The sequence below is a fragment of the Crassostrea angulata genome, chromosome 6, assembly GCF_025612915.1.
Source record: "Crassostrea angulata isolate pt1a10 chromosome 6, ASM2561291v2, whole genome shotgun sequence".
NCBI classification, from domain to species: domain Eukaryota; kingdom Metazoa; phylum Mollusca; class Bivalvia; order Ostreida; family Ostreidae; genus Magallana; species Magallana angulata.
In genome coordinates, this window is record NC_069116.1 from 29,916,399 (window position 1) to 29,928,878 (window position 12,480).

At 32.8% G+C, this 12,480-nt stretch overlaps 1 protein-coding gene across 1 annotated transcript in view; it reads right to left on the reverse strand.

Moving 5' to 3' along the window:
• Positions 1-12,449, reverse strand: part of LOC128188492 (protein hobbit-like) — a 45,452-nt gene extending 33,003 nt beyond the window's left edge. Inside the window, exon 1 of the mRNA XM_052859574.1 lies at positions 12,263-12,449. Within this exon, the coding sequence (XP_052715534.1) occupies positions 12,263-12,321 (59 nt within the window). The 5' untranslated portion in view covers positions 12,322-12,449. The remainder of the gene's footprint in view (positions 1-12,262) is intronic.
• Positions 12,450-12,480: the final 31 nt, after the last annotated feature.

A 12,480-nucleotide genomic window follows, 5' to 3' on the forward strand; every position in this document is an offset into this window, starting at 1 on the left:
TACCAGTATATGACTCATCAAAAAAATAAGATTTCCAAAAAACAAAACTACCAAATCAATGAGGCATATACCCGGTATGCTTTAATTTGGGGTCTAAGACATTTTTAAAATCATTGAAAGTCTTATACTATGACCCAGATCTAACCCAATTCATAAAGCAAAATTCAAAAAGAGTTTCAATTTACATTTTGAGAGAACATTTTCAAGCAAACAAAACACAAATGAATATCAAGTCCCCTGATCTCCAATCTTGGCGGCAATTGAAAAGTGCCATCAAAAATCTACTCTTGCTAGTGTTGTCAATGGAATCTAATGACATTTTGCACAGACCCTTGTTATTATAAATTATGACTATATATAAGCCTATAACCTTATTTACACAAAAGAATAAATAGTGGTACACTTATCTATGACATAACACACACACACAAACAATCGCCACTCAGATTAAATGCCTATCAATCATGCACATTTGTACACTATTTCCTGGTTTCTATGAGGCAATCTTACAACTATAAGTGCACGAAAATAAAAATCAAACAAGTGTGTATGTTTCAGTTTCAGTCTAGTACAAGGCATGTGGTTGTGTAAACATGTACTTGTATGACACTTGTTTTTATTGTACAATTTAAGGTAGAAAGTAAACTGCCTCTTGATCTATTAATCTATCAAGGAAGTAGTACCACCAGTGCATTCAGCGCAGAGACTACGCAGAGTCACCTTCAAGGGAGGGCCCCAACTGCTGAGTCCGGGGAGACTAGCAATAATTATCAGAGCCTTTGCAATGATTTTTCATCAATTGCCCCAGAGCCTCTGCGATCAACATGTATTGAGTCCTAGAATGTTCCTAGAATGCTCAAATTGATACCAATCAAGCATCAGTTAAGATTATTTGACCTTGAAATTGATGAATGACCTTTGAACTGGACACTAAAGGTCACAGAATCTGGAGGCTATTGTAGTAAAACTCAAAAATTAAAACGTTAATTGATTTAAAACAACACCTGGTCTAGCATGTACACCTTATCTTCCTAGTAAAGAACATTTATTTATTTACAGCTCTGAATCAATTAAAAATACCCTTTCTTCCACAATTTGATTGGCCGAGTCATCTAAAGCATTGCATAGCAAATTTACAGATCAAAGAGGGAAAAACTCTAACAAAAATCATTTTCAACATTAGGTTGTCAACAAGCAACTGGCTGCTTGAGTAAATATTGATCCATTTATCAATCCACTGCTAACTTTTATTTCCTTTCTTTTAAATTCTTGAAAAATTATTGTATATACATAATTCAAGCCATAAAACTTCAATACTGTAATATTTATTCATCAAATACATGTACTATCCATTAAGGAAGAAAAAGCTCAGACGTATGATCTGTAATTGCCTCCTACTGTATAGCTACACTGGTTTCACACCAGTAAACATAACCGTTGTTTGATCTTCATTCACTTACAACACCGTCTACTCGTCCCTTCAAAAAAAAAGGAAAAAAGGAGCAGAAACTCTTCAATGTAAAGAGTAAGAGGCCGATTGAATGAAAGGCTTGTCTAAGTGATTGATCATCACTGATGGGATTTATGGAACAAAGCAATGCGAGGAGTTGAACTCCATCACTTGTCTCATGTAAAATATCACTGTATCCAAAGCCCGGCTCATTTTTAATAGTATTGATCTCATTGGCGAGACTATTAGCTAAAAGCCTGCGAGAGGGATATGTCTGCATTGGACGACTGGCATTAATCCCCAATTTGAAAACTAATAATATATGTATTACAGATCAATAAACAACTGATGTTGCCTCCTAAATACAAATATGATATGTTTAATCACATTCAGAAATATCGCAAACAAATTGTCATCCAAGACCCATTTACATCAGCAGAAACAAAAAAATTCAAATGAAATGACAAAAATGAAAAGCTCATTTACAGCCTTTGGGACAGTTTACCGATGAATGACTCTAAACTGTAGGTGGACTTGTTAATTTTTTTCCAGTGCCCCCCCCCCCCCTTTATAAGTTTGAGAGCATTGACATGAAGACAGTCAGCTGCAGTTGTAGAGTCACCAGGGTCCCTTGTTGAAAGCTCGGCTAAATCAATACACTGGATAATAAAGAGTTTTAGAACCTACCACTTTAGCCACAGAACACATACACGCATTTTATCATTAAACCCCTTTGTCTGCAAGGTCTTAAAACACATAGATATATACTAGTATATATTCACTGTTTGATGAAAATATTTTAACCCCCATCTTCCGACACTTGTGTAGATTTTTATTTATGTGTAATTTTCATGACATGAAACAGATGGAGAAAGAAGATTTGCCCTGGAGAGTTAGAGGAGAGAGAGAGTCGACTAGAATGTTACACAAAAATTGCATTTTTGAATAAATTTAGAAACTCTTGCACCACTTTCTCCGAAGACACTTAACATTTTTTTATTTAAAGAGAATTTCAAAAAAGTGAATGCACTGAGGAATAACTTTTTGGTATACAACATGATTATCTCTTCTTCCCTCATTCCCCACAAAGTATGACACACATACTTACCCACCTTAATTCTGAAAAACTATCACAAGCATTTACCTACTCTCAAATTATTAAACCTTATTCAAACGTTGCTAACCCAAGAGGCTGAAGAGCTATTCTTAGTTTTACTAAATTCTGAAACCGTCAAATTTATTTTTAAATTTTTGCATTCCACCACTTCCATAAAATTGACCAAATAACAAGCATCAGTGCTTGCATGATCTATTCTCTCAAATGATCAGTAATTATTTACAAATTGTTTAAATAAATGGCATACAATATACAACAATGTTTCCTTAATTTAAAATCAGTCAATTTTACAATAAAAATCAAAATTCCCCAACTAGTGCACATGAATATGCAAAAGTCAAGTGCTTGCTGTTGTAGAAAAGTCATATTGTAGATCATGAGATGTAAACGCAGACAAGAAATAGCTGGGCTTTATTTACTTGACAAGCCACTTAGATTGATTTCTAATCAACTAACCCAAAAAGCCAGGTTTTATCGTTAATATCAATTATTCAGTTGGGCTCCGAATAAATCAAAAGTTCAAATGAAAATCCTGTAATGTTTGTTCATCCATTATGTCAATATCTCAGTGTTACCTTTTCACACATTAAAATCATTTTTAAAATTCTTATTAATTCACCAAAAATTGAAATGAAGTATATATACACAACAAACTTTAAATCTCTGCAGGTTTATTAAATATATACTTGCTTTAAACTATTAATGTTTGTTCAATCTCTGAGGGGTTTTCTGGGGATTTTTATCTTTCCTTTTTAAAATGCCAATATCAAAATTTTATTTCACAAACAATTTTTATTTTTTTCAAACTTTTGATGATTTTTGAGGAAACACCCATGTTTTCCACTTCAATCTGACAATTTCAGGAGAGCCCTAATGAGATTGTACTTCTCCAATAATCTGCCGAGCATAAGTAACCTCTAAAACAATATTCCGTTATATAATGCCAAGAACTAACAGCCAACCATATCCGGCTAGCCACTGCGCGGCATAAACCCGATCAATACCAGCTAAATTCATTTAATAAATCACCCGGTTCCAGCTACAAATGACTCGATTTTTTTTTTAAATCTTGCCTATCCGCGGTGACAATAGATGAAGAAAACTGTCTGCAACAGACACCATTGATTTTCTTTACACACACAGGTGTGCTCATTTTTACCTAAAGTCTCCAGGTACCTGTGTACCTTATTAAAACAGAGATTTTGTAACCAACACAAGCTATTTATGAGGATGTTAAAAATTTCTTTTTAAACTTTTAATAATTCATCAAGTTGTGTGCGCTAAACCGTAATTGTGCTTTTATCTATCTGCATCTATTTCAGATATTATTGAAATTCCCCCAATTTTTCATTGATTTTCAAACTTTTTCTTAGTAATCTTTGTATAAATAAATTTTAATTTTTTCCCCCCAAAACTGCATTTTTCACTGAAAATGACTGTATCTATAATATTGTAAAAAATATCAAACCTATTTCACCTTTAAATTATACACACCTGTAAATTTAATCAGCCTTTCTCCTAAAAAGTAAGTTGATTATCTCTCTTTTAATATGCTCACAAATCAAGCACATTATGTATCAGATCAAATAAATCAGATTCTATACACAAATCAATATATTCATTACAAATAATATCAATAAAATTAGCATAAATGTCATATTATACTAAAGTATCAATCCTGTTTTTACACCTTGTAAATGTTAAAACTGAAAAAAAGGTGGACTCCCTCTTAACAGATAATTCTAAATGCGTAACATGGTAATTAAAGAAACATTGAACCACATGTTTACAGACCCACACCAATTTAACCACATTTTGAATGTTCCCCTAATTATGCTAGATAAACTTACACCTTCATACACACTTCAAAGTACAGAAAGGTAAAATATAGGAAGTGTGGGGAATTGAGGTCAATGTTATTAACAACCATTTCACTAATTCATTACATCTACTATCTAATATCAAAAGATGTAAATTTAGTTTATGAAAAAAATGAACATTAGAAAGGTAAAGAATTGCTGTTAATTAATGATGAAAAAATTACATATTTTTTTTTTTTTATATAACTTCTCTAACTTCATCATGATAATAAACTGGTACTTATTAAAGTAATAATAAAGTTTTATTATTAATTTTGTAAAATAAGACATATCAACTTCCCTTTTTTTAAGTGTACAGTAATATGGGTTATTACAGTGTTTATAATAAAATCTTGTCACAAAAATTGATTAATCATATAGTACATGTATAAAAGTACAATATTATGATGTTTCATATGACAAATACACTCATATTAAGATGCATGATCCGTATACCATTAATGTTGTTTTAAAATTATTTGAATTCAGATACAAGTTAGATAAGAAATGCTTTCTTTCAAAAATTCACTTTACAGTGAAACGTCATTTTCTTCAACTTCATGTAGCACTAGGATAGTTCCTATAAACTAAGGATTCTTTCTTTTTGTTGGGTTTTTCCACATTCCCGAGAACTCTTCAGACATACATATACCGTTACTTAAACAAGGGGGTTAATGAACCAAATGAATGTCTAGAATTTATTACAGGTTAACGAGGGCTTGATATACCGGCTTCCATTAGATCAGATAGCTTCTCCCAGTGTGTATATTGGGAAGACTATATCGTCAACATTAAAATTGTATACAGATTACAATGGCACAATAATATCAAAAGGCTTTGGAGTGAAGTGTGTATCATTCCTGTATGTAAAATTACCTAGAAACCTCTGATCTATAATTCATATATATTTTGTGTGCTAAAGAACTCCTGGTATTCTGTTGCAGTAAAATAATACAATACATGATACAAATGTAGTTGGTAACTATTATACATAATTAGGTAAATTACACCATGATACATGATACGTTTAAAGTAATTATTTAATTTTTTTTTTGGGGGGGGGGATATACATTTTTGGGAATACTCCCTGTACTTTTTAACATTCAGAGCAATTTCACTTATAACAAATTATGGGTTATTGAATCTTTGGTGTATGGTTTCTTTCTGTGGCAAGCTTTTTGTGACTTCTCATTTTGGATAATTAGCAAAGAGAAGAGATACATGTATACCAATGAATCAATAATGAGAAGAAACAAAAATCAAATGTTTTGTCCCCTAACGAAAAACTAAACCAAGAATTCCATAGGATAAAGTTCTGGTAAATATCTACATTTAATTAAAAATATCAGTACTTTTTCATTAATTTAAATAATCAAATTTAAGATAAACATGTATCGCTAATACCATGTATAGCTTGTTCAAGCATCCTCTGATACCCGTTTCAAAACTCTGCAAGCCTTTCCCAAATTAAAAAGAAACATCTCCAATTTCAATTGTTTTTCTATTTGATACTTATCCCAAGGCGCAGTGAGCTGTATTTGCACTGGGTATTTTTGTTTTCTCTGAATGCAATACTTTCTAATAGATTTCACAGACAATATAACAAATGCTCTTTCTTTTCAGCTCATCCAAGCTAAGTCCCTCATTACCATACTGCAGTCTCCTAACATTGTTCTAACACACTTCCTTGAAAAGGACATTTGCATTGGAACTAAAGCCGTAAGCAAATGCTAGTGTGTAAATCATCTAGTTTTATAGTACATCTTGTCATCTTCATGAGGATTCAGTAGAAAATCAATTTGTACTCTTGCTTCATCTTGATGAAGAAAAAAAACTACCTGTCTTTGGATTTGGTACCAAAATTGCTAATTTGTCTGTCTCCATTTTTTTGTACATGGACTATAATTCAAAGATGTCCCAATTCACCTCAGTATCGGTACTTGTTAGAACACAATTTTACCCTTGGACTGTTACCTATCTATATTGTTCACATAAATGAGAACAATCAAAGACTAGTTAATTCCAATGAACCAAACATCTTTATAAATATGACAAGAAAGGCACCTAAAGATACCACGAAGGAAATATGATTTACTTTCTTCTTCTCCATTGCAAAAGTTAAAGCAGTAGTGAGATAAAACTTTGGTCAAAGCCACTGGTTACAAGTCAGAACCAAAAGCATACTGCTATACAGTGCTGAAGGATGAAAAACTTGCTATCATTGGTCAGTATTAGCACTCTTAAAAGTTACAATGGAAAGAAATGAAATTTTCCTTTCACAGGAGTTGTTTCTCCCCCTTTTTATATTGTTTGTCCACCAGAAAATAACTAGCCTACAAGTGTTGATCTAGATGGAAAATTCAAATTAAATTCACATAGGATATTTACCAAAAATAGGCCTTTAATCCCCCCTGGCAAACAGATTCTACCTGACCCCCCCCCCCCCCCAAAAAAAAAATCTGGATCCACCCATGGCCTCAAAATTAACCAAAGCTGTCTCATAAATAGAATCTTTGTCTTTAAGTCTGTACTGATGTATTGCCTATCTAGTTGAAAAATTAGGGAGTAAGTGTGTGGTGTTTGCTTGATTTAAAATGGGGGTGGGGTTTTAATGCTGTGTGTGGACTAAAACTAGAGCATTCTTTCAGTTTCCTTGCTTTCTTGGGGGCAATGTTGACACTGAATCTCTTACCAGTACATGAACTTGCACCTCAAGTAATTACAGCACTTTTGTTATGGTGTCAAGCACTAAATCTTGGATGTCTATCAAGTTCTTTACGACACCAATCATACAGTTGCATGGAGCAAAATAACAAATCGTAATTATTTCATAATTCATTTCAAATTTCTATCCAAATGATAGTTCTGTAATAATTGCAGAGACAAAACATCCCCGCAAACCTACCTATTTTCTTGTTTTCAGTGACCATGAAATTAATTTTTAAACTGAAACATGTACTGCAACAGTATCTTAATAATCTACACTTCATAGCCTGCATTCATGTCAGGTTCCATTTAACTGTATGAAGCATGTACAAGAAACTGACGATCAAATTCTTGACTGAAGGAAAAAGAATAAATAGGGTACCTAGCAAAATCAGTATGCTTCCCAATATAGCATCAGGGACACTGATCAGGACTGTTTTGAAGGTGCTGTTTTTATATATCCTTGGGTCAAAGGTTCTGGAAACGGGCAAGGATCTATCAATGAGTATCATGCTGTGAAAGTTTGCTAGGCAATTTATATTTCACATTGTGGTTCCTTTTTTTTGGTACTTGCATTGCCTCCCTTTTTGACAATACAGCACTGGTTTCTGCATCTGCACCTATAAACACTGTTGTTTATCCAGAAAACTTTGAGTGGTTTCTTTTTGTTCACTGTCTTAATGTTTGTTGCAAAGCAATTACAAGGATCAATTTTCATAAAACATCTATGTTCTGTGAATGTAGTGATTTATTGGCTTTTTTCTATAACATAAATAAATTCCTAATCTTTGAAGAAAAGAAGTTTTTTTTTCTCTTTGATACATTTCTTTTACCATTTTTTTTTAACTGTTTTTTTTTTTTTAACTTTTCCTACAACATTATATTGAAGAACATGCTGATAGCAAAATAAGAGACACAATTAATTTTGATTTGTTTAAATGAAATTTGTAATACCAGGGCTACAAGATAACTCCTTTTAAGACTAAGGTGAATAATTCAGAAACAGACATCATTGTTAAGCATGAATTCATCATATGGAAGTTCACTGGAACTGTGTTTTACTGTACATGTATAAGGAAGAAGGAGTTTATGCAATATTTTCTGAGGAAAAAAATTCAGTACAAAAATCTAAATATCAATAGATCCTTCATTTGTTTGTCTGATTATTCAGTGGTTTAGTGAGAGGAACACAAAGTCAAAAAAATATGATAACAAATCTCCAGAGATTACACTGTCTAAACTTGGGTTCAACTGTTGAAAAAAAAAATTCCTTTTAATAACAGGTCGGCACTAAACAATAATAAAAATTCATAGGAATATTAATGATGAGTTGGCTTTACAGCATGGAAACAGTTCTGCACAACAACAACAAAATACACCAGAAAGCCTAATAGACACTTAGGATCAAAAAAAAGAATTATGCTTATGAATATTAGAAACTGGGGGCATAGAACCATTTTAACAAGAGCTTGGACTTTGTTTAGTTTTGTCAAACTGCATCGTGACGTAGGACTGTCTACTTCATTGCTAGCTACTCAGTCATGGTTATTTGAAATCAACAAGATTTGTCTGGCTTTTGAGCTAAGACTACACAATCGGTGCATATTTTGCTTGAAACCGTGTCATTGTTTACTTGTTTTGACGCAATAAATATATAGTTATGTCCTACTGAAAGTCCAAGCTCTTGTTAAAATGGTTCTAATGATTTTGTTTCTGCTTTCTTTTGCCTCAAAAATTGATTTCCCTAACTAGCTTGACCTTAATTTTTAAAGTTTGGTAGGTAGGAAAATATTTTTTTTCTACCAGGGCAGAAATTGAAAAAGCTTTAATAAAAAAATCAAAATTTAAAAAATGAATTAATTCCTTTATTAAAAACAAAATTAAACAACATGACTAATTGCAAAACAAACTGTTATTCTTCATGTACCAATGGAATGCAAAACAAATTTAATAGTCATTAGTTCACTATTTAATATTGTTTATTTTAAATTTAAACGTTCGTTTTGATGACTACATGTGCATGACTATATTTATTATCATTTCAGTGTTCATGTACATGTCAAAACTAAATTTAAAATTAATATAATTTCAATAATAATGTACATGTCTATTAAGTGTCAATGAATTTCTCTCAAACTTTGGGTAAAATTTAATTTTACCTGTAGTTACAGACTGTCAAACTCTTAATGATTATGTCAATTTATTTTGTCAAAAAGAATCATTTTACATTGTGGTGAAAAAAAAAATTAAGCCAGTGGTATTTTATTGGGTCGGTTGCATTAGGGGAAACAAAGTTAATTTTCATTTTGGCCTAGTAATGATCCTTTTATATATAGGGTTGTCCTCACGGTGCAATGGTTAACACATTTACTTCTTCACCATTGTAATCACCAGGATCAGTGTTGGGTGATTGGGAAAGCTAGGGCATTGTGGTATCCCCCTTAAAATTGTGGGTTTTTTTTTTTTAGGGTACTCTAGTTTCCTTCCACATCATTGACCATCTCACACCAACATTCATGCCAATGAAAAATATTATAAGTTGCTGAACTTGTTTATCAATTGTTGTAAAATAAATTTAGTATACATTTACAAATGTACTCACATCAAAGACTTAATGTCTGTTTGACTGTGATTTATATACTAACAAGAAATGTTTGTGAAACACTTATGCCCCCCTCCCTTGGAAACCTCTGTAAAGAAAATGAACTACGTCAAGGGGGAATAACTCTGTCAAAAATGGCCCGATTGTAACCAAAATCAAATTGAACTAGATATTGTTATGATTTTGAATACCAAATTTCATTTCAATATTTGCAACTTCTGCGAAGAAAATAAATTGAAACTGTTGGTGGACCGACCAACAGAGAGACAGACGGAGAGCAGACAATTAGTAATGTGCCCTCCCTTCTTGAAAGGAGGGAGAACTACTCCATGATCAATCAAAATTACAGGTAAACTTTTTCAACTGATTTCTAAATTATATAGGATTGTGTACATCAACAGGACAAATTGTATACATGTACAATAATGTCATTGTCCATAAAACATCCCTGGTCCAGAAAAGAGGACATATCATTGACATCAAAACTTGAAACTGTTACAATTTCTGTGGTGCATGACCACAATAAGGCTCAGACTCAAGACAGTTCAGTTGTAAAACCTTAACCAACACTTTATTGACTAAAGAATTACTGTAAATTCCTTATATTAGGTGAGTATTTAATTCCGCGTTAATTCTGGTTTGTATCAAATCGCGAGAATATAAAATCGCGAACATTGAACTTTTCTCCTTATTTCTTATAGTTTTCAACTCTCAGAAAATAATGGCGAAATTTTAAAATCCACGAAGAATGCTTCTCGCAATTTAAGTGGATATTAATTCCTCGCGTTTAATTAGGAATTTACAGTAACTTACTAGCTATGCTCTGTCCTAGGTAACTAATTTCAAGTCCATGTGGGTTATTTTGTTGGGCGTCAATCTAACAGTTTTCGGTGGTGACCACAACTAGGATTAATTTCAACACTTCCATCATTAGCCAAGGGTTTTTGATTTTTGGTCCTCTTCGTTCCTCATAAACCAGGGTATATGAGGAGCAGAGGGTACCAAAACCCCTTGGCACGGAAAGATAATTCAACTAAAGTGACTAGCTTAAGTGCTAGTAGGAACATAGCAGTACTAAACCTTTATCAAAATAACCAACCTACTTTTACAAATTCCATATAAATATAGTTGGATATGGCATGCCAAATTCACAAAAATTTACTAATCATAGTTTCACATTCGATAGACTAGGTGTAACGGTTATAAACTATTATAGTTTATGAACAGAAAAGTAAAGTTAACAATCTATATTTTTTATATATATAAACCATAGTTAACATGATCATGTATGGTTCAGAAGTGTTAAACTATAATAAACCCTGAAAACAACCATTTGCTATTGCGAAACATAGCTTATTCGATAAATATAGTTTTATTATTGTAAAACTCTGATTAACACCTCTTAACTTTAGTAAATGAATGTAAATTATATTTTACAGATGTGAATCTATATTTATCAGCAAAATTCATTGTAAACGTTATTTGCAGACAGATTATCAAAGTTAACATTTAGCTTAAATCCTTCTCCATGCCATGACAGCGCATATGGCTGGTGCTTCTCCCCATTTTCTGTGGTGCTAAGAAGATGAGAGGCATCGACTCCCCCTAGATGGGAAACAAGTCCATCGCAGGTTAACCCATAGTGTAAGCAGGCCGGTACCCAATTTCAGCTAGGTGGACTAAGAAAATGTAGATAAAGTACCTTTTCTAAGTGCACATCACACAACATCAAGTGACCACAGCAGGGTTTGAACCAGCGACCTTTCAGTTACTGGCCTAATGCCCATGACCACTGTGCCTTGAGCTTAACTTAACACTAAAGTGTAAACTATAGTTTACAACTGTTAAGTATGGTTTTACAGATGAAAACCATGCCCGTTTGTCAACTATAGTTAACAGTCTGTCAACTGTGAAACTACGTTTAGCTCATTTTCGTGAATTTGGCATGCCGTAGTTATAGTTACTTTGTATTTTATGGACTGTCACTTTTGTGATGGCATGACAGTGCCAGAGATATAAAATAAGTCTGCGTGTATACCTCTTTGACAGTTCTATCAATGTAAGAAGTTAAAAGTCTTCACCAAATTTTAATTTAAATCTTAAAACTGGCAAGGTAAAAATTAACAAATACTTGTAATTAACACTCTTGCATATGTATTGTATTTCCAGTTCTCTTAAATAAATGAATATGATGTGTTTGATCTATATTTGTATGTTGATGCAAGTACACTTTCTCCTGTGACCTGAAATGTGTACTAAAGGCAAGAGGGTAGTAAGGTGAGCAAGGTGCAAAAGGTGCATTTTCAGGTGTACGTATTATATACAGGTAGATTTTAACATTTCAAGGATGAGTAAATTCAGTGGAAGACTGAGTCTCGAAACTTCTTTGAAATATTTCCGTGTTCAGAATAAAAGATTAAGGGGGAGTCCCAGAACTTGGTTTGCTTGTTTCTCTTGACAGGTCTACGGGTTGAATGGATGGGGACTGAGGGTTTCAGAAGTGCGTGTTTATCATTGGTTTTTATTACCTTGTAATCAGCCAAATCAAGATGAATATGTATAAAACGCTCCATAGGTAGTACCACATTTCAGACCAATAGTTTTCATTCAATGTTACTCTTGAAAATTCACGATTCCATCATAAATCGAAAACTCCCACAACTCTTTTCTCATGTGTAACCTGTAATTTCCATGATGGTGGAAAAATAGGTCAAATGTCCATGTGATGATAATCAGCCAATCGTAT